At 40.2% G+C, this 23,925-nt stretch overlaps 1 protein-coding gene across 6 annotated transcripts in view; it reads left to right on the top strand.

The window, feature by feature from the left end:
• LMBR1 (limb development membrane protein 1) overlaps positions 1–23,925 on the top strand; it is a 154,810-nt gene that overhangs the window by 59,278 nt on the left and 71,607 nt on the right. For all 6 annotated transcript variants that reach the window (XM_040464440.1, XM_040464443.1, XM_040464439.1 and 3 more), the window contains one exon: positions 6,891–6,994. In XM_040464440.1, the coding sequence (XP_040320374.1) occupies positions 6,891–6,994 (104 nt within the window). The remainder of the gene's footprint in view (positions 1–6,890; positions 6,995–23,925) is intronic.

Raw genomic sequence — 23,925 nt, 5'->3', positions numbered from 1 at the left:
GAGCTTTCAGCACAGAGCCTGACGCGGGGCTTGAGCCCATGAACCGTGAGATCATGACCTGAGCCGAAGTCCAGCACTTAACTGACTGAACCACCCAGGCACCCCGATATAATTGATGTCCTTAAAGAAGGGAGGATTAAGAAGAAATATTTGAAAAAGTAATGACTGAAAGATTTCAAGATTAGATGAAAACTATAAACCCTGATGTAAGAAGCTCAACTAGCCCTATGCACAAGAAAGATGAAGAAAACTATACCAAGATGCTTCAAATTGGTCAAAACCTGTGATAAAGAGAAAATCTTAAAAGCAGTCAGAAAGGAAGACATAGAAAGTACAGAGGAACAATGGTAAGAATCAGCTTATCTCTTGGAAGAAATAATGCAAGCCAGATGACAGTGGAGCATCTTCACTGAAAAAAGCCTAGTAACTTAGTTCTCAATCTAGTGAAGATATTTTTCCAAAACAAAGGCAAAGTAAAGACAGTGTCAGATACACAAAAGGTAAAACTTCATCAGCAGACCTATAGGCAGAAGCAAATCGGTAGGAGATAGACATCTCAATCTACAAAGCAGAATGAAGAGCACTTTAGAAGTGGCAGTTGTAAAATATAAAAGTTTTTCTTTATTATGTCTTAAAAAATGTGTTATTTAGTTTTTGAGAGAGAGTGTAAACGGGGGAGGGACTGAAAGAGACGGCAACAGAGAATCTGAAGTGGGCTCTGTGCTCACGGGCTGACATCAGTGAGCCTGACTGATGTGGGGCTTGAACTCATGAACCGTGAGATCGTGACCTGAGCTACAGTTGGATGCTCAACTGACTGAGCCATTCAAGTGCCCCTTTTTATTATATAAGTCTTTTAAAAAGATAATTGGCTGTTTAAAAAATAGTAACGTATTGTGATTTTATAATCTGCACAGGTAAAATGCATGACAACAATAGCACAAAGGAAGAAGGAAAGAAATGGAAATACACTGTTTTTAAGGTTATTCTGTACATGAAGTAGCGTATCACTTGAAAGCAGATTATGATGAGGTAAGGTGTATGTGATAAACCTGCAAATAACCCTAAAATAGCTCAACAAAGAGATAGAGTTAGTAAGCAACTGTAAGAAAGAATGGAATCATAAAAAGTTAATCCAAAGGCATGCAGGAAAAGAAGAAAAAGGGAAGATAAGTGGGACAAATGGAAAACAAAGAGCAAACTGATAGACTTAAACCTGACCATATCAGTAAACATTAATGGTCTAAACACTCCAATTAAAGGGCAGAGACTGGGAGTGCCTGGTTGGCTCAGCTGGAAGGGCATGCGACTCTTGGTTTTAGGGTTGTGAGTTTGAGTCCCACGTTGGGTGTAGAGATTACTTAAAAAAAAAAAAATAAAAATAAATAAATAAATAAATAAATAAATAAATAAATAAATAAATAAATAAGGTTGTGAGTTTGAGTCCCACATTGGGTGTAAAGACTACTTAAAAATAAATAAACATAAATAAATCTAAAAAAAGGCAGAAATTGTCAGAATGAATAAAAAGGAAAGACTCAAGGATGTGCTGCCTACAGAAAACCCATTTTAATATAAAGGCATGAATAGGCTTGGAGCAATAGGAGAAAAAAGGTATACCATCCTAATTGTAATAAAAAGAAAGGTGGAATAGTTACATTATTATTAGAAAAAGGTATCGATTTTGCTAGGCATAAATAAGATCATTTCATCATGATGAGGGAGTTCATTTATCAAAACATAATAAACATTTATCTACCTAATAAGTAGCTATTAAATGCATGAAGGAAAAGCTTACAGAAATGAAAGGATTAATAGTCAAAATCATAGTGTTATTCAGATTTATTGCTACTCTCTTTTTAATAATTGATAGAAGAAATTAGGAAAAAATTAATAAGATGGAAAATTTGAATAGCACTCTTAATTTGGCCTAACTAATTTTGCATTTATAGAACTCTCTGCCCAACAGTAGTAGAATATACATTATTTTCAAGTACTCTAGGCACATTTATCAGGAGAGCCCATATTCTTTGCCTATTTAGTCTCAGTACTTTTAGAAGAATTTAAGTCATACAAAATATGTTCTCTAATGACTGTGAAATTAAATGGGAAACCAGGAATAGAAACATAGACAATCCCTCAATTATTTGTTAACTAAATAACTAGTAGGTCAAAGAAGAAATCGAAAGGGAAATTTGAAAGTACTTTGAACTATTAAGCATTTAAAACATATGAAAATTTATAGTACTAAAATGCCTGGAACAGAAAAGAAAAAAGGTCTCAAATCAGTGCCCACAATTTCCACCTTAAGAAACCAGGAAGAGGAAATGAATCCCAAATTAAGAAGATTGGAAGTAAAAAAAAAAAAAAAAAAGATAAGAGTAGAAATCAATGCAATGGAAAATAGAGAAAGTGAGAAGATCAATTAAATTGATAAAGCTGCAGCCAGAGTGGTCAACAACAACAAAAAAGACACCAATTACCAATATCAAGAATGAGAGAGATGACATCACTATGGATTCTACAGGTATTAAAAGGGTTATTAGTGCACATTGTAAACACCTTATGCCAATACAACCCCTTAGAGAAATGGAAAAATTTGAAAGGCAGAAATTACTAAAGTCTCTCAGACATTGTAGAAATGTTACAGACATTCTCACAAATAAAATTCTAGGCCAAGAAGACTTAACTGTCACTTCTACCGAATATTTGAGGAAGAAGCAATACCAGTTCTACACACTCTTTCAGAAAATTGAAACTGAGGGAGTACTTACTAATTCATTGTGCCCAGCATTACCCTGATTCCAAAACCAGACAGACATTACATGAAAAGAAAACTACAGACCAGTATCCCTCATGAACGCAAATGCATAAATTCTAAACAAAATTTAGTAAATCAAATGTGACGATATATGAAAAGGATAATACATCATGACTTGAAAAATCAATGTAATTTACCATATTCCAACGCTAAAAAAGAAAAGTCACCACAGTACATGCAGAAGAGCAAAATTCACCATCCATTTTTGATAAAATCTCAGCAAACTAGGCATGAAAGGGAATTTAATTTCTTCATCCTAGTAAAGAGCATCTGTAAAAACCCTACAGATTACATCATGCTTAGTAGTAAACTGAATGCTTTTCCCTGAGAATAGAAACAAGGCAAGGATATCCCCTCTCACCACTTCTATTCAGTATTCTGAATTCTGGTGATTTTTAGAAAATAAAGGACATTGATGTTGGAAAGGAAAAAGTGAAGCTGTATTAGCAGATGAGATGGTTGTCTATATAGAAATTGTGCTGGAATATATTATTAAAAAGCTATTAGAATCAATGAGTTTACAGTGTTGCAGGATACATGATAAATACACAAAACTCAGTTGTATTTCTATATATGTACTAACCATGAATAATTGGAAATTGGTTAAAAAAAACAAGTGCCAATTGTATACAGTAGCATCAGAAATATATATTTAGGGATGTGTGAGACCTATATACTGTACACTATTAAAACTCTGCTGACAAAACTTAAAGAATACCACAATAAATGGAGAGATAAATCATGTTCATTGAGCAGAAGACAATGTTAAGATGTCATTTCTCCCCATATTGGTCTGTAGATTCAATGCAATCTCATTCAGAATCCTAGCAGCCCTCCCCCCTCACCCCGCCCCCACTGTTTTGGGGGTAGAAATTGAAAACCTGGTCTGAAATTCAGATGGGAATTCAAAGGACTTACGATAGCCAAAACAACTTTGAAAGATAACAAAATTGGAAGACTTACTACCCAACTCGAAGACTATTTTAAGGCCATATTAATCAAGATGGTGTGGTATCACCATAACAATAAATAGATCGACTTGATGAAATAGAGGATCCAGGAATATATCTACACGTATATTGTCAATTTACTTCCAACGAAGGTGCAAAGGCGATTTGGTGGAAAAAGGGTAATCTTTTCTACAAATGGTGTTGGAGCAATTGGATAATCATAGACAAAAACTGAACTTCAGTCCACACCTGGCACCATATACAAAAAGTGATTCAAAGGGATCGTAGGTCTAAATGTAAATCTTAAAACTGTAACCCCTGTAGAAAGAAACATAGGAGGAAGTCTTTATGAGACTGGGATAGACCATAATTTCTTGTCTAAAGCATGGTCTGTAAAAGAAAAAGTTGATAAATTGGACTTTGTCAAAAGAAATTTTGTTCTTTGAAAGATATTTGTTTAAAAGGGTGAAAAGACAATCTACAGATGGGGTTAAAATATCGGCAAATTATATGCCTGATAGAGGACTTGTATTCAGAGTATATAAAGAGCTTGCCAAACTCAATAGTAAGTAAACAATCTAATGAAACAGTAAGCAACAGACTTGAAGAGACACTTTCACCAAAGAAGATAGAAATGGATGACAGATAAGTTCATAAAGATGTTCACGTCATTATTTATTGATTAGGGAAATGCAAATTAAGTATTTTTTTTTTAAAGTTTATTTATTTTGTGTGAGAGAGGGAGAGGGAGAACACGTGAGCTGGGGAAGGGCAGAGAGAGGATCTGTCAGTGCAGAGCCTGACTTGGGGCTTTGACTCATGAACAGTGAGATCATGACCTGAGCCCAGATAAAGAGTTGGACGCTTAACCAACTGAGCCACTCAGGTGCCCCGAGAAATGCAAATCAAAGCAGTAAGGAGACACTGCTGTGCACCTGTTAGAATGGCTGAGACCAGGGGCGCCTGGGTGGCGCAGTCGGTTAAGCGTCCGACTTCAGCCAGGTCACGATCTCGCGGTCCGGGAGTTCGAGCCCCGCGTCGGGCTCTGGGCTGATGGCTCAGAGCCTGGAGCCTGTTTCCGATTCTGTGTCTCCCTCTCTCTCTGCCCCTCCCCCGTTCATGCTCTGTCTCTCTCTGTCCCAAAAATAAATAAAAACGTTGAAAAAAAAATTAAAAAAAAAAAAAAAAAGAATGGCTGAGACTGAAAAGACTGTCTGTACCATATATATTTTTTTAAAGATTATTTAAATAGAGAGTGAGCATGTGTGGGAGCACAAGCAGGAGAGGGAAAGAGAGAGAAGAGAGAGAATCTTAACCAGGTTCCGCGATGCCAGCACAGAGCCTAACGTGGGGGGCTTGATCTCAGGCACCATGAGATCTTGACCTGAGCTGAAATCAAGAGTCGATGCTTCACCGACCTGAGCCCCCTAGTTGCCCCTGCCCACACCATATTTTGGTGAAAACAGAGGGTTTGTGTTTTGTTCATTACTGTGTTGCCAGTGCTTGGGACAGTGCCTTCTAAATGAGGTCGTTGAAAGAACATCAGTCGCCCATGTTCAAGAGCACTGAATTAGAGTTTCAGGCAATAGGTTGAGTTTATACTTAGCATAATTTTATCTTTAACTCTTGATTTTATAAATACCATAGGCATTATTTTGAAAATCCATTTTATTAAAAAAATTTTTTTTAAGTTTATTTGTTTAAGCAGTCTCTACACCAAACGTGGGGCTCAAACTCACGAGCTTGAGATCAAGAGCCACATGCTGTACTGACTGAGCTAGCCAGGTGCTCCTGAAAATCACTTTTAAATTTGAGTGTTTTACCTAAAAAAGATGTATAAAGGTGTAAGATATTTGGCCACATATAATCCCAAAGACAGACTTAAAGTCTTCTTTTTCTAAATCTGTTTTCATTATAGTTTCAGTAGCTTTTTATTGTGACTGTAGAAGAATACAGAATGTGGGGCTCCTGGTGGTTCAGTTGGTTAAGCATCTGACTCTTGATTTCAGCTCAGGTCATGATCTCAGGGTTATGAGATTGAGCCCCGAGTTGGGATCCTCTCTCTCCCTCTCTCCCTGCCCCTCCCCTACTCTCTCTCTCTCTCTCTCTCGCTCTGTCTCTCTCTCAAAATAGATAAATAAATAAACCTTAAAAAAAAAAAAAAAAAGAGTACAGAATGTGCCAAAACAGAAAACGGTGATAGGAGCTTGCCTACCTCTCTTACATTTTCTTCGCCACTTAGAATTGCTTACTAACACTTCCGTGTTGTGGTGGTTTTTAAAAATCCCAGGAATTAGCTCTGCCAGGGGCAGGCTCTGCAACCTTGGCAAGGTAGCTAGCCAGCCTCTGCCTCTGTCCTGTCGGGGTACTGCCGTGAGGGGTACGTGAGTTTGTATAATCCCAGTAAATCACTTAAAATAGTGCTTGGCACAGAAGGGCTCCGCAAATGCTAATTATTAATTTAGGGTTTTTATCAGACTTGACTTAAATGATATTATGCATGTAAAATGTCTGCTAGAGTACCTGGCATTTACTAAGTGTTCCGTGTAGACTAGTGCCTATAAATATTCAGGTGCCAGTGTGTCTGAAGAGACTGTATCTTTAGATCTCTGCATTTGTCATCTCTTTAGTGAATTTGTTTAGGACACAAGGAAGAATGTTTCTAGTTTCTGTGTTAGCTTCTCCTAACAGGTACAGGTTACAAAGTTGCACGAATTTTAAATATGAATTTATTGATGCTCCTGGGTGGCTCAGTCGGTTAAGCATCGGACTTGGGCTCAGGTCATGATCGCAGCTCGTTGAGTTGGAGCCCCACGTCGGGCTCTGTGCTGACAGCTCAGAGCCTGGAGCCTGCTTCGGATGCTGTGTCTCCTTCTCTCTCTGCCCCTCCCCCTCTTGTGTTCTGTGTCTCTCTCAAAAAAATAAACACTAAAACGTGTTTTTAAATATGAAATTATTTTCTCATCTCTAAGCGTAGGTGATTTGTTAGGCTACTCTCCAGGTTGATGTTTATTTTTATTAAAAAGTATGCATCTTTGACTAATATCATAATTTAGCGTAGTAATTTTTTTTTTAAAGGCCTGTCTCTAATCTTTCTTGTTTTTGTTCCCTCTTTATAGGTCTGTGGAATCTTGCTTCCCTCTTTTCCAACCTCTGTTTATTTGTGCTGATGCCCTTTGCCTTTTTCTTCCTGGAATCAGAGGGTTTTGCTGGCCTGAAAAAGGTAAAGTGAATCATGTTTTGGAATTAAATCTGTCAAATTAAGAAGCATGTGTCATTCATGTTAAACTTGTGAGAGTGGGCTTGAACAACCATTTGACTGAAATATAAAAAGTTTAATTAGTAATAATAGCAGTGTGTTATTAATATTAATAATGCTAACAATAGAATTAATAATATTGCATATTGAATGATCTTGTGTGTCCACAGGGAGGAAGTTGTCTTTTGACTTTTGGATGTTTTTATAGTATGTGCAAATGTGGTAGAATACTTGTTTGTAGGGAATAAAGCTGACAACATAGCTGTTCTTAAGCTGTCTTATTTAGTTTAAAGAATGACATAAGGGACGCCTGGGGGGCTCAGTCCGTTGGGCGTCCGATTTGAGCTCAGGTCATGATCTCGTGGTCTGTGAGTTCGAGCCCTGCGTCGGGCTCTGTGCTGACAGCTCAGAGCCTGAGCCTGCTTTGGATTCTGTGTCTCCCTCTCTCTCTCTGTCCCTCCCCCCGCTCATGCTCTGTCTCTCTCTGTCAAAAATATATAAACATTAAAAAAAAATAAAAAGGAATGACACGAAATCTTAAGATCTTAAAACATATCTTGATGTAAAAGTTCTTTCACTTCCAGTTTTTTTCAGAGAGTAGCATGCTATAAAATCCAACATGCTCCTTTAGATAGTCAAATTCTCATGACTGTGAGTTACTGATCTTAGTGAATGTGAGAGATTAGGAAAGAGCAAAACAAGAGACTTTGCATCTTTTTTTTTTTTTTTTTTTAATTTATTCATTTATTTTGAGAGAGAGAGAGAGCAAGCAGGGGAGGGGCAGAAAGAGAGGGGAGAGAGAGAATCCCAGGCGGGCTCCGCACTGTCAGCACAGAACCTGACACAGGGCTTCAACTCAAAAACCGTGAGATCATGACCTGAGCTGAAATCAAGAGTCAGATGCTTGACCAGTTGAGCTCCCCAGGCGCCCCAAGAGACTGCATCTTAAACAATCAGTCCAGACCGTATCGGTGGTAATAACTTCAGCTGTCTTTGAAAATAACATTTTAAAATGGAAAGAATGATATTTCTGTTTATAGCTTGTGGAGTTCTTTGCTATAGACATTTGGAATACAGTACAAAGATTTAAATAGTTAATACTTTTTGGTAAAAGTGAGTTCTTGCGTTACAGTTTATTTATAGACATGTTATGCCTTTTTAAGTGGTTAGTTCTGTTTGTATTGTGATAGATGAAGTGGAAGTATGCCTATGCATCTTGTTGTTGAACAATACTATAACGCCAATTAAATGAATTTGGCAAGGAAAGCCGTGAACTGAATTTTTATTACTTTTTATTTCATATAACTTTTTGTAGTTTCTTAGGAATGAAACTGTTTAGTCTAACATTTTGATGAGTCTTCTGATTTTATTTTATTTTATTTTTTTAATGTTTATTTATTTTTGAGACAGAGAGAGACAGAGCATGAACGGGGGAGGGCCAGAGAGAGGGAGACACAGAATCTGAAGCAGGCTCCCGGCTCTGAGCTGTCAGCCCAGAGCCCGACGCGGGGCTTGAACTTACGAACCGCGAGATCATGACCTGAGCCGAAGTCGAACGCTTAACCGACTGAGCCACCCAGGCGCCCCGAGTCTTCTGATTTTAAACCTTAAGTGCCACACTTTTTAGGTTTGTGTGTTGAAGGGTACCAGGAAAGAGTCACTGAGAGGCGATAAAGTGTCATTTTCGTGGATGCACCTTTCTGCTCTCCGGATGTTATTCCATACGTTAATAGTTTGAAGCTGCAAAGTCACAGTTGATTTCGTGTTTAGTAAAGGTACCGCGATCAGAACGGAATGTAAACTATTACGTTGAAGAGGGCTGGTAGGAATGAACATCGAGGGGAAGTGATGTCATTGAGACACTTGAGAAAGCGATTTCTGTATAATTTTAGAGCCAAAGCTTTTGATGGCTTTTCCTTCATTCAGCAGAGTTTTACTCAGCACCTACTGAGCAGTAGTCACTGTGCTACTACTGTAGGGCCTTGCTGGGGACAGGACCGAAAAGACAGGGCTTCTGCCTCCAAGGGATAGACAGAGGGAGGAAGAAACGGTGCAAACAAACAGATGCAGCCCCATGAACTTTTAGACCGCCAGCCGCAAAGGGAGGCGCCGAGAGGAGCGGGGTCTCCATTCGCCTCGGGAACTGGGGAAGGCTTTTGGCGGAGGAGTCAGCCCGCACTTGAGCTGAGTCTTGACGGACGAGCAGGCTGCTGCTGGAATGTGGCGCCCCTGGCTTGAGCAGAGGCACGCACTGTGACTGAATTGAGGGAATGCGGACACTTAGCTCAAGAATGGAGAGTTGGGGAGAGATCAGGGTGCGCGGAAGCTTGTTGGGGTCCAGTTCTGAAGGGCTCGGTTCTTCTGTCTGCCAGTTGGTTTGCATTTTGTGCTACAGATGACAGGGAGTTGGCAAAGAATTTTGAAAAAGATTTTCACGTCTACTGTTTTATTTAAGTATGGAGACAAATACACACGTCAGAGTTGAAACATATGTCACTGAGGGAAGGAGTACACGCACCACACGATGGGAAGCGCTGTGTTTTGTAGAGATGTCACCATACTGAATCGGTCACGCACCTCGTTCTGGTAACAGTGTTTCGGCGCGTGCCATTAACCTCGCTCTGTTGATGTTGCTGTAAATATGCAGATTGTTCTTTCTTCCCATCTCTGTCTCCTGTGTAATCTTGCCACGTACAAAAACAACTGGTAAAGCTCAGTGTTGAATGTATTTTCATATTTGGCATTATTGATGCCTTTACCTAATTTATACTTTCTATAAAACTAGTTGTCCATTACATAGGTTATTTTAAAAAACAGTGGGTAGTGTGGACAGACCCCTTGTCTCCAGATTATTTTCCTCCCTGGCTGAACTAACCAACTCAAAGAGGGTCGTGGCTAAAGTAATTGGAGCAGAATTACCAACTATCTCTAGAATTAGAAAAAACGGACACAAACCCCAGTGACATGTCACTGTTCTCTTGTTCCCTCTCACAAACTAAGGTCAGAGGGGAGAAGCAGCTTGAGGAAGGATTAAGAAGGCAACTGAAGATACTTCACACCTACAATTGTACAGCATTCTTTCCTCTAAGTTTTTTACTTCTGGTCTCCTATACACACTCAAAAGAATATTTTTTTCTAAGTGCATCTTTTTTTTTTTTTTTAATTTTTTTTTTTCAACATTTATTTATTTTTGGGACAGAGAGAGACAGAGCATGAACGGGGGAGGGGCAGAGAGAGAGGGAGACACAGAATCGGAAACAGGGTCCAGGCTCCGAGCCATCAGCCCAGAGCCCGACGCGGGGCTCGAACTCCCGGACCGCGAGATCGTGACCTGGTTGAAGTCGGACGCTTAACCGGCTGCGCCACCCAGGCGCCCCTCTAAGTGCATCTTTGACTACGTTAGTCTTCTCAGAATCCCTCATGATCACCAGCTCCGTTTTGTGATCTCAGCGGGGACTGATGTGCTGGACGTCTGTAGGGGACAGTCGACACGACCAGCAAACTCAGCAGAGGCTTGAAAGGAGAGCAAGGAGGCAGAGCTCGGATGGTTGGGTGCCATTTGTCTGACTTGGGTAGTTGGATCATGAATGGGAGTTGTAGGAACCAAATTAAGAAGTTGGTCCTTAAAGCTGTTAGAGAAGGGAGGGAGATGGGGTGTAGCCTGGGGGGAGGAAGAGACAGAATAATTCTGCTCTTCGTGCACCGAAGAGAAGGGGCCTGTGGAAGAGAGATTGCAGTAGAGAGGGCTAAAGTGAGCAGATTTAGATTTGCCCTAGGGCTCATTGTCTCAGCTGGTTTTCTCCTCTGGGCCTCAGGGTTTCTTTCTGTAAAATGGGTATAGTAATGATGGTTCCCTGACTGTATTATTTAAGGGATTAAATGAGGGGAGACTATTCATGTAAAACACATAACCCAGGATATGTTAGCCATTATTGCCATTATTCTAGAGCTTAATGCATTTCACTAATAAATGTTCTATGGAATATGGTACAGTCAGCTCTTAATTATTTACATATGATCTTGGGTGGTTTTAAGGTTACAGATTATTTTTCCCATTTTGAAATGGCCTGGACTAAAGCAAAATCAGACCTGCTTAAAGATAAGGTGCATTCTAGACTCTATTAGAATTGTTTAGAAACTTTAAAATTAAGGTAATTGTGTTGTTTTAAAGATTCGTATTTTTCAGTTTACAATCAATTACATGTGGGGCACCTGGGCGGCTCAGTCAGTTGGGCAACTAGCTGTTGATTTCGGCCTCAGGTTGTGATGTCACGGTTCATGAGATCGAGCCCCGTCTCAGACTCCGAGCTGACAGTGCAGAGCGTGCTTTGTATTTTCTCTCTCCCTCTCTGCCACTCCCCCGTCAAAATAAATAAACAAACTTAAAAAAATCAGTTGCGTGAAAACTGCAAGGGTTATTAGCATTGCACAGTTCAGCCTTCAATGTGTGCAGTATGTGTTTAAACCCTTCGTTATTAAGCCTTTCTGTAACATGAGATCATAGGAGTTTCCTAGTGCACGTTCTACATAACGTCTGTGGAGACCTGTCATTCTTTACACGGTGTTGTTGCCTGTGTCCCAGACTAACTGCTGCCTCACTGAAGCGAACGCATCACAGACGGTCACTGGCGTGTTTGACACAGCTGGCTAGCAAGTGTATTCCTTTGTGTGTGTGCGTATCCTCTAAAGCTCTGTGCTCATTGGTTATCCTGGACGCAGCTCGTTCCGAAGGGATATCAAAGAGGGCTTGGAAAACGCTTCTAATTGGTAGATTCAGCAGAGTGATTTGAGTCATGACAAACTTGAAATATGGTTAAGTTAAATTTCTTTTTTATTCCTTTGGCCACCCTCCTGGTGCTGTTTTACTATGTCTAAGTCTGGTGGAGTCCCCGAACGGCATATGGCTCCACCGTACTCCCATTGATTCCCCTGGGCAATCGATTTTAAAACCGCCCCTTGCATATTGTGCCGAGACGCGGAAATTGGCCACTAGCCACGGGCGGATGCAGAGCTTGAATTGAAAATCAAATTAAGCAGAATTCTCTACTTAGTTTTTAATTAAACCACTATGTTAATTCAAACAGGACATTTTAGGCCTGGGGGGTTGACCGTGTCCTTTTAAGGGCCTTAAATAAGCCTTTCTTCTCCCTCCTTACTGTGGTGCATGTTTCTATTTTATTAGGACCATCTCCTCGCTATTCCCATTCTTTACATTCTCGACAGTAGGAGAGAGTAAATGGCTTTAATACAGCAATTTTTTAATTTGAGTAAGACGGTAACTTTTATCTTGGAACTCGAACTTACTGTTAGCACTTAAATGTTCATCGGATCTGTATTATTCGCAGTCACCTGTGTGTACCGTGCTGCACATTTTCTGTGTTCGTGCGTGTTGACTTCCTGTGCTTGTGTCTGACTGTTGGTTTCAGCCCTGACAAGAAGGGTGCGTCTGCTGGGCGCTGTGTTTTGTGGACATGTCTCTCCGCGGTTTGTGTCTTGGTCCCGCGGTCGTGTGGCAGAGTCCAGGGTGTGGGGGCCCCGGCGCTACTCTTCCTCTCACACCTCAGATCCGCCGTGTGGTTTTTCTCTTCCCGCCCTGCCTCGGAGAGACCCCTAGATTATCCGGGATGATGTCAGAAGACGTTTGCCGACTGCAAGGTGAACTCTGGAGGTCTGACCTCCCTCCGGCCGGCGTTTAAATAGGAGTTTGGAATATATTTGTTTCATGTTGTGCTTTAACATCTTACTTTTGGTTATGAGGAGAAAACTCAACAGGTTAATGACAGCGAAAAAATATAATCGGGGGCAGATGAAATCACACGCCAAAGATGTTTCTGGGAGTAACTTTACGTTGTGCCTCACCTTAATGCCTATCTTTGATTTGAAGTCTTGGCATAAAATTTAACATAAGCGACAGCAACATCCTGACCAATTACCCAAGCTATCCAGACATCCCGAAATGTCCAGAGCATGGCACACGGTCTGTAGGATTAAGAGGTTGACTCCTATAACTTCAAACGGAGTGCTTGATAATCAAAGCAAAAAGTACAAAATTTGAGGTAACTTCCTTTCTTAGCTAATTAGACTGACCAGGTGGCAGCAAAGAGCCGGGTGCCGGTGCTGGGAAGGCCTATAAAGCTGAGCGCTGTGACAGCACAGTGCAGGAGGGGCCGAGGTCGTTCCATGTGTTTCTATCCTGTGTCACAGTGTGAAATTGTCCTGGTTTATGTCCCTTTTGGCAAACTTACATAAAAGTGACCTTGTACTGTATTTTATGACCAGATGACTTTTTCCCCCCAGTGGCTAATTTGTCTCAGGCCTCCGTCTTCAAGAGACACAGAAATGAGTAGGAAGTCCAGCGTGGTCTCAGAGAGCTTTCATTGCGTTCTTTCATCATTTTTGCTCGTTTTTGCCACTGATCATCCATAAATTGTTGGACATGAGTGAATAAGGAAGTGCTGCTTAGTGTTAGCGGCACATGCGCGTCTTTGGCCTGGTTTTTGTGGGTGAGAGGAAATCACATACAAAAAGGAAGACTCCTGCTGGGAAACCTTGCAAGGAAATTTACCTTGGGTGCGTTTTGATCTTGGTGTTTATTACAGAAAATGGACTCATATCTCACTAACTATTGTTATGTGTTAATTTGATTTTCCCAACACCTTCAAGAAAAAAAATCATTCAGTAATTTATTAATAGAATTCCTCTGCCCTCCCCCAGTCGGGGAGCACTAATTTTTCCCCATAGAAACAACATGGGGAGGAATGATTATTTTTAAAACATTCGATTCGGGTAGCGTTGTTATCCTTGGGATTCGTTTTGGAATTGTTAAACTACTGTAAAAGGCGTGGGTTATGGGATGTCAGAGAAAGATGCATGAAAGTGTTATTTTGAGGAAAAGAATATACTTACTTCCTTTAAAAATTGAGTTTGTAAAGAGTTTGAATTAACAATCATTTAGTTCATGAAACGGTCTTGATTTTGTCACCGTTCTCAGTCCAGTTGCGTATTGGAGGGACCTACATGATAATTTCAGTGACAGTATCTGGTATTGTTAAATAGCAGCTGTATTTTTAAGAGGTACACTCAGTTCCCATATACTTTGTGATGGCGTGATAACGTGGACCGTTCGTTATACAGCAGTCTTTCCCTCCGTTTATCAAAACAGGAGAGATTTCCACTTCAAGGCTAGATTCTCTCTCTCTCTCTCTGCATAAGAGTATGGTGGACAGATTGTGAGCTTTGGCATTTAGAAGACCTGCCTTAAATCCGGTCTCGTCTCCTTCCCGACCTGGGACTTTGGGCATGTTTCTTGGTGTCTGTGTCTGTAAAAGGGGCCGGCAGTACCTACCTCGCTGTGGGGTTGCCGAGGGGCTTGTTGACCTCACCTGGGACATTTGGGAAGTACTTGAGATACAGGAGGAGCAGCCGTGACCACCAGGGGCTGAAATGTACCAGCTACGTGAAAGTTGATTTGAAACTTCAGGAAGATTTGTGGAGGATTATTTTTTATGGATGATAGCAAAGCTACATCTAAGAAATTGTGGTGGTGCTGACATAGCTTTATTTATTTACTTTTTGAGACAGAAATTGCTTTATCTTATAACAGTATAAAAAATAGGCAAAATGTTTCGTAGGTAACTAAACCTCAAACCTTATATGATGATTAAATTATTAACTAGTGCCTCACTGTGTCTTACATGATGATTAAATCATTAGCTAATTCCTTCTTTATTAAATGAGGGAAAAGTTTTGGTATGGAGAAAACAAAAAATAATCAGGTTCAGATTTTAAAGTAATTATACTTTGGATTTTTTTGTCTTAGAGAAAGAGAGAGAGAGCATGTGCAAGTGGGGGAGGGGCGGAGGGAGCGAGAGAGAATCTTAAGCAGACTCCACACTCAGCGCAGAGCCTGATGCGGGGCTTGATCCCACAACGCTGGGATGATCATGACGTGAGCCGAAATCAAGAGTCGGATGCTCAACCGACCGAGCCACCCAGGCGCCCCAAAGTAATCATACTTTTAAGTAAACTGGTCTTATTACTTCCGGTATTCACGAAACAATGTTACGGAAATAATCATTGTCAATTAGAGTCTCTTTTCCGAAACTGTTTTTGGGGGGACTTGAAAACTGTCTTGCCTTGTTTACAATAAACTTTATTTGAAAGTAAAATGAATGTCTGATTTCGTGTTGACTAGAGAGTTGCTATGTGGTTACAGCACTTAGGGCACACACCCACAGGTCCGTAGGACGACTGGAGTTTGGACTATTAAAATCTCTGTGGCACTTATACTTATTTGTCTATGAAGTCATTTATTCAGCATGACACAGTGTTACTCTTCTGATCTCTGTGAAGTGTTTGCCAGTACCTAGCTGAAACTTGGTATATTACGTTATCAATCTGTTTATTTGGCCCGTTCGTACCAGAAATAAAAGTTGTGTATTCAGATAAATCAGAGGCAGTAGAATTGTTTGATAGCTTTGGCATTAGGGAATATTTTAGGTTGTGATATATCTACTTTTCTTTAAAGCTGAAATCATTAACAGTTCTGTTACTTCAGAATTTATTGGTTTGTACGCTTTCTGGCAAGCAAATAAGGTTCTCTTCTAGAAAGGCAAGTTCTTGCTGTTCTGGAATGATTGAATTTTAAAGCACTGAATTGTTAGAAGTATGTATATATAAATATATGTCCTTTTAGTGATAAAAGTAAGATTAGCGGGCAAAAACTGAAAAAATAAGGCTATATCAACACAAGAAAAAGTTAGAATTAAGTGTACTGAAACCATCAGTTTTATAGAAAACATTTCCTGTTATCTTTTTTAGAACACAAAGAAAAAATCTGAGGTTGTTTAGAATGCTAGATTTTTTTTTTTTTTTAATTTTTTTTTCAACGTTTATTTATTTTTGGGACAGAGAGAGACAGAGCATGAACGGGGGAGGAGCAGAGAGAGAGGGAGACACAGAATCGGAAACAGGCTCCAGGCTCTGAGCCATCAGCCCAGAGCCCGACGCGGGGCTCGAACTCCCGGACCGCGAGATCGTGACCTGGCTGAAGTCGGACGCTTAACCGACTGCGCCACCCAGGCGCCCCTAGAATGCTAGATTTAAATATTAGTACACTTTCATATTTTAGTTGAGATTACTTGATACTTAATGTTTCTCCTTCCACATTGACTAATGAGTATTAATTTTTATTATAAGCAGTTGATTTTTAAAACAGACTTGTGAAGGGCTTAAAAAAGTTTTTAAACTTTTTTGAGTTATCTGAAAAATTTGTGTTGTTTTAATGATCTTAGTTCCCTCTAAAATGCCCAGAATTAAATTATATTTCTGATTTATTTTTTTAGAAGAGATGCAGTAAAGTAACTAACTTAATGTGTAGTAAGGACTTAGTATATTCCAGGGTTCTGAGTAACTTCTGAGTAAGCATTCTGAATGCCATTCTTCTCCTTTTGCCATTACCTTAGTTCAGGCTTCATCATTTCTTACTTGGATTTTTACTGTCCTATTTTTTCTGTCTCTACTTTTATTCCTATACAAAGTAACATCCATACACTGCCTTTCAGCCATTGTTTTCTTAATAGTATTGTGCAGCTTATCTCCTTTCTTTTTTTAAATTAAAAGAGAAATATGTTTAGTGTTTATTTATTCTTGAGAGAGAGAGAGAGAGAGAGAGAGAGAGAGAGAGATGGAGCATGAGCGGGGGAGGGGCAGAGTGAGAGAGGGAGACAGAATCTGAAGCAGGCTCCAGGCTCTGAGCGTCAGTGCAGAGCCTGATGGGGGGCTCGAACCCACAAGCCATGAGCTCATGACCTGAGCCGAAGTCCGACGCTTAATGGACTGAGCCCCCCAGGCGCCCCCTCCCAGGTGCTTTCATGGCCTCCTGTCTTCATGTGGTATTCTGCCAGGAAGCCCTCTTCTCACTTGTAGGTGGCATCTGTCTTTAAGTGCTACCTCCCTGTGGTCCTTGAGTCTTTTTGGTGGGCCTCCTTTGGGGGGACTTGCTTCCTTCCCCTGTAGTAGGGATTATAATTATAGTGTGATCATCTATAGATGTGTCTTTTCTCATATCTGCCACGGCATTCCCAAATAAATAAACTTTGCCTACTGCAGACAGAGCTTTTGTACAGGGAAAATGAAGCATGAAAGCTGCGTAGGTCTTAGGTCCCATTGGTTTGTCAGAGGAAGGATCTAACAACACATCAGTGTGCCCCTTCCTGGAGGGGGGGCGAGTCCGGGTTCCTGCATGGGTATCTTCCAGGGTGTGTTTTTTTTTTTTAGGGCCATTTTAGAGCCTCAGCACAAAAGAAGACATGAGAGTTTGCTTTATTTTGGTACAGCTTAGGCTTTTAGTCCAGAACCTCCAGGTTAAATTAAACCTCCAGGCTCTTCACAAATGCAGCGAGTCTTTACAGAATCCTTACCATCCTCTGCTTGGTGTCCTGGTCCTTCAGCTGGCCGTTAGGAATGAGCCCCACAGCCGCCACCATGTGTGCCTGCCAGGGGAGGTGGTGTGCCAGGCCTCTTGCTGTGGCGGAGCTCAGCCTGACTGCGGCCCGAGGCGGGATGCTGCCCACCCGCCAAGGTGTGAGCCGCTTCCTTCCCTGGCCACGCCCTTCGAGGGCCACGTGTTCGGCCCCGGAGCTTTCTCCTGCCTGCGGTGCTCCTCTCCCAGTGCTCCTCTCCCAGCTTCCGTCTTCTTCCCCAGCCTGTCAGGGCAGGGCTGGCACACCTCCGGGTTCGGGTGCCTCAAAGGCAGGAAGACGGCTGCTAGTGTGTGGTTGTAATGGGAGTTGATGACAAGTTAAAGGAAACTCTTGAGAATAGTGTTGATATTGTTAACCTAATATATGGCTAAGCAAACCCTTACGTAGCATAGGCACTAGCCTTTTTTCCCTGCAGCCAGGAATTATCAAAGGTTCCTGTCTGTTCAGTATTTTATTGTTTTTAAACTGCTTTCATATATTTTGTTTCATTTGATCTGTTAAAAATCTGAGAAGTAACCAAGGCAAATTTTATTGTGCATATTTTATAGATAAGGTCTTGAAGCCCAAGTTTTCTTGGGAAACTTCCAGGACGTAGTGGCAGAGCTGGAACCAGACTCCAAAGAGTGTTTTTTCCCCGTGTGAGCATTGACTGATCAAATAGTTCTCAAACCTTCTGGAGATTAGAGAAGGGTTCCTGCAGTGCAGTTCTATAAAGATGCCTCATACTGTTTCTATGAAAAAAAAAATCCATACATGTATATTTTTTCCTTTAGGAGAGAACATCTTGAGAGCGTGTGAATGTGTATTTGGTGAGTTTGCCAGGTTTCAGTAGAGATCAGGGGAGCATGCTTGTGGTTCTAGGACTTGATTGACTACTCCGGGGAACCGCACAAGCCACAGGAGTGGCTTTGAGCATCGTGTGTTTTCTACCGTGTGGATTCTTCGTCCTATGTTGCTTGGTGCCATAATGAATGATTATTTAAATACCACGGACATGGGGGCACTGAGGTCTAAAAGCATGTGGGGAAGAGCATACAGCCAACAGTGACACAGATAATGACTCTTCAGACCCGCCGCCCAGTGAGTCCTCGCCGGGCCTAGTGAAGGTGTTTGGCTCATTAACAGTTCTATATTGCACGTCCAGATGGCCCTGGAACTTCAAAAGTAATACTAGCCAGAGAAAGTGGAGTAACAGTTATATCTAATTTGGCTGTTTATGTATCAAAAATAGACAACTGGGGCCTGGAATGTTATTTACTGAGAAACATTTGCAAATAACTGCCTGAAATCTTCTCTTATTTGAATATGTAGAAATAAAATATGAAGGTTATAAAAAATAAATCAGCCTTTTAAAAGTTCAAGATGTTAGAGTTTAAAAAACACCATAAGTTGTAATGCATAGAGAAATTTTAGTCTGTATATGTTATACATAAGGCTTTGTTTGGGTCTGATTCTATGATGATGTTTGATGTCAACTCATGAATTTTCTTACACAGTTAAAGGCAATTAAATAGCTTATATCATTGTTAAATAAAACCAAATCCCTATGTTACCAAATGCATAGATGAGTTCCAGGAAAGTGAGAAAACCTCTGGAGACCGACACTGAACAGGCAGCACAAAACTCAAAGAGTTAGTGAGTGAGTGACCCCTGGCTGCTTACAAGGGGACATAGGCTAATAGGCGCATGGAGGCCAGGAGTTGGAACCGAGGCCCTGCTGAAATCCTTCAGCAAAAGGGCCGCCTTGTTTAAAACGCACATACTCATACATACACATGCATGCATGTACTCACACACATGTGCACAGCCGTGCACACGCACGTGTGCACGCACACCCCTTGCTCACTGATAGGGGAAGACTCCCAGTCTTAATTCTGGGCAGAAGTTTCCCCTCAGAGTTCATCCATAGGCATTTACTTCCTAGGAGTTGGGGTTCAGTATTCAATACCTTTTGGGAAATCCCCCAGGCCAAGAAATTAGCATAGAAGATGTCTCAAAGCATTATGTATCATTTTGTCTTTTTAACCTAATGTGTAGTAGGTACTTGTAAGTAAATTTTATTTAAAATTGGTGGAGTGCCTGGGTGGCTCATTTGGTTAAGCGTCCAACTCTTGGTTTCGGCTCAGGTCATGATCTCAGGGTCATGATGTTCAGCCCCACGTCAGCTCTGCGCTGACAGCCTGGAGCCTCTTGGGATTCTCTCCTCCCTCTGGCTCTGCTCCTCCCTTGCAAGTGTGTGCATGTGTTCTCTCTCTCTCAAAAGAAATAAATACATAAATAAATAAATAATTTTTTTTTTTTTTTAGTTAAAAATGGTTTAAATATAACCAACAATTATAGTTGGTTTTAGAAAGTTGATTTAATATAAGGTTCATAATACATGTACATTTTTTACTTGGTCCTGTTTAACTATGACTTGTGCTGCTTAATTGCATTTAAATTAATTATATGAGAAGACTCAGGACTTGACAATAAATACCATATAAGCAGACCTAAACAAGACCTGATTTCATTTTATCCTGGCTTTTTTACATTTTAAACTTATACTCTCTCTTAGTAATTGGATACTGGCTTAGTTCTTTAAGTGTTATCATCCCTAAAAGCCAAGAATGAATAATACAATCTTTTTTTTAGTTTTAGGAGTTTTAGGTACCTTTTCTGTGAGTTTTAGTCTGTGTAATTTAATCTGTGTAATTAATTTTGTGAGATGCTTGAAAAGAATGAATCTAAATTAGTTTTTCTCTATGTTATTATTCAGTGATTCAAAGCAGTTATACAAGAATATTACCCTTATCTATTACTTTTAAATACTTTATTAGATTCTTATCTTTACTATCATTCTATAAGGTTTGGACTTTTTGACTATAAGCTTGTAGCTCTTGGGATCACTCCTCTTATTTCCCCTTTATTTTCGGTCTGTAGTTTCTCTGGGACATTTCTCCATAGATTTGATCCCATCTACTTTCTATCATTTATGGATTTCTTAACATTGTTAGTCTGCGGATGCTCTTGTCTTCTAGCATAACTCATTTGGTTAATTCCTGTTGGCCACTTATTGTATGTCTGGTTCTGTTGCAGCTGCTAGGGACAGTGTGGATTGATTGATTGACTGATTGATTGTTTATTATATATTTTTCCTGTCTTCTGTGATTAAAAAAAGTGTGTGTTTAATCCATCATTTTGAACTCATGTCTCTGATTCCTTTTCTGTCTCTACTTGTTAGCTTTACTGGCCTTTTATCTGGAATACAGTATTAATTCCCTGATTGTTAATTTCGGGACATTCTTTGGCCTTTTTCCAGACTGGGAGGTTTTGTGGTCCCTGCTTGAATTGGCTCTGATTTTGTCGACAGATATGGGGGTTCAGTCTTTCGGCCTGTCCTCTTTAGCTTCGAAAGCTGTTTTGGCCTCTCCTGGCTTTACTGTTCAAAGAAGATCTCTTCCAATCTGATGTTCAGAAATCCTCGAGACTCCAAGATGAATTCTACAAATGTACAAGTCCTTCTTGAATGCATCTGTATCGCAGGATCCTTAATGTTTAGTTTTTCTATGTCACATCAGGCTTGCGTAAAGCGTACTTTTGAGGCTGATGATGTTGATTGACTCTCTTGTGTATCTTGACTTCTGTTGTTTTTCATTAATATTTTAATTTTAATTTAACCAATTTCATTGGAAGCCGATTAACCTCACATTATATTTTATATCATTCCAAATTACCTGTCAGTATTTGTACTTGGATTATTCTGTAAATATAATTGCCGTGTACATACATTTTATGCCCTTTTTCCTTTAATAATGTATTTTGTGTACATAAATTTTCTGGTGCTGGGAAAAGTTGTCCAAAACTTGGAAACGGCCAGAGGTCCTGGGTGTTCTGTCAGTGGAGTCCTGGGCATTGTGTAGTGTCCCTTGGAGGTTATCTCATGTTGTAGGGCTGCGTACCTTTGGCTGATTTCCTACCGACTTGGCTTTTTCACTTCTTTTAGGGTTAGAGTTAATTGTAGGGAAGTAAGAGCAATGGAAATGATTTTGTCTGATATAATTGATTTCTTCTCCAAACAAAAGACAGCCCAAGCATTTTATTGTGTTGTCCCATAGGATATTACATCTAATTTAGCTAATTGATTTTAGCGTTTCCAATTGTCTAAGTATATCTGTGTTTTTCAAATTCTTCTTTGACCTGGCCTTAACAAAAATTAAAACCATGTGGCTCTACTGGTAAAGGGTGTGGGGAACAGAGAGCAAAGAGTGCTCGGCGGGGAGCTGCAGTCGGCAAGCAGCAGTAACGCCCACTGTGGGCTGGCATGGAAGATGGGGCTCTGGTGGTGGAGTCCGGGAGGTACTTACAAGTGTCCACCGGGATACAGGTTGCTGGACACTCCATTCAGAACTGGATCTTGCCTGCCCACATCTACTTTCTGGATCCACTTACTGGTTCTGTTGTCACCACGGGCGGGAGGTGATAAAGAGAACAGGCAGGACAAGAACTCTTAAATATAAAGATGAATAAGGGACTCAGAAAATGACCTGACCTTTGGGAAAAACTAACCCTGTGAGAGGTACCAAACTCAGTGCATTCTCAGAGTTAATAGACAAAGAGAAGATTTAAGGGAGATTTAAAAATATTTGACCTTGTGCTTTAGACATTTTTTTTTCCCACAGAGGGAAATAAGCATATCTGATTCTCGATATTGCCAGAAATGAATGTTCTGCAGAGTCCTTCAGATTAAAAAAAATCAAGTCCAGACAGCTTGTGGCATATTTTTACTAGATAACTTCAGTTTCATACAAATTTGTTCAGAGATTTGAAGATGGAGCATTCAGAGTTTTATTTTATGGAACTAGTATAATCTTGATACTGAAAGTAGACAAGGATAGTATGAGAAAGGAACATTATGGCCATTTTTATTTGTGAATACTTATGAATCAGAAAATGTTAAGCTGAATCCAGCCATGTAAGCAAAAGATCATCATTGAAGAAAATTTTATTTCAGGTATGCGAGATTGGTTTCACCTGAGGCAAGCTATGCCTATAATTCATATTAGGAAAGTCAAGTGAGGAAAAAAAAAGTCAAGTGAGCATCTCAAAAAGGACACAAAACACATTTAGTAAAATCGGTAACCACTCGTGATTAAAAAGCAGACTAAGGACTTGAGGGGACGTTCTTAACCTGGTTATGGATATCTACTCTTAAGTCTGCAACTGACATTGTACTTAACGGTAAAATGTTGGAAGTGTTTACTTTAAAATTGGGATGTCATCTTAAGTACTTTTATCTTAATAATAACACTGTAGTAGAGTTACTAGTAGTACAGTTAGACAAGAAAAGGAAAAATTGAAAGGAATGAACAAAATAGTCATTATAAACAAATGATACTGTCTATGGAAAAACCCCATAGAATCTAAAGATAAGTTATTAATTCAAATAAGGAAATTTAGCAAGGAACCTGGATGTAGGATTAATCTAGAAAAAATTAATATAGAATAAAATAGAAAAATATAGAAAAATCAGTAATAGCAACAAACAATGTCTAACTTAAAATATTTTTATAATAGGACAGCCCAAGGTATGTTGAAATAAATCGGACAAATGATATGTGAAATCTTTATGGAAATAATATATGGAAATAAAATATCTTATTGAAAGATGTTAAGGAAGACTTAAATAAATGGATAGGTATTCTGTGTTTATGACTTTCTTTATATGGTAAAAATAACAGTTCTCAAATTTGTTTTTAGAGTCAGTTCAACTCGAATAAAAATTCCACCAGGTTATCTTATAGAATGTGATAAGCAGATAGTAAAATTCTTACGGAACAACAGAGAACCAAGAACGGCCAGAGCAATTTTGAAGAACGTGGTGATGGAACTTGATTCTATCAAATAAAAGAGGAGCAGAGAGGACTGGAGACATGTCTGGGAAGAAGACACATGAGGCCCATAAGCACGTGAAAAGCCCTCAGCATCACTAGTCTTTGGGGAGATGCAAATCAAAACCACAGTGTGGTACTTCTTCACACCCATTAGGACAGCTGCTAACAACAACTGCAAACCAGCCCCCTGCCCGGCCCCCCCCCCCCCCCCAGAAAAACACCTAAGAAAATAACCAGCATCAGTGAGGATGTAGAGAAATTGGAACTCTTTTTTTTTTTTTTTTTAAATGTTTGTTTATTTTTGAGAGAGACAGGGACAGAATGAGAGCGGGTTAGGGGCAGAAAGAGAGGGAGACACAGAATCCGAAGCAGGCTCCAGGCTCTGAGCTGTCAGCACAGAGCCCAACACGGGGCTCGAATTCACGAGCCGTGAGATCGTGACCTGAGCCAAAGTCGGATGCTCAACCGACTGAGCCACCCAGGCGCCCCAAGAAATCGGAACTCTTGTACGCTGTGGTGCGTATGTAAACGGTGCAGA

The sequence above is a fragment of the Herpailurus yagouaroundi genome, unplaced genomic scaffold (genome assembly GCF_014898765.1).
Source record: "Herpailurus yagouaroundi ecotype Mexico unplaced genomic scaffold, PumYag 483, whole genome shotgun sequence".
NCBI classification, from domain to species: domain Eukaryota; kingdom Metazoa; phylum Chordata; class Mammalia; order Carnivora; family Felidae; genus Herpailurus; species Herpailurus yagouaroundi.
The sequence above is the reverse complement of the archived record's forward strand: the minus strand, read 5'-3'. Positions and strand labels throughout refer to the sequence as shown.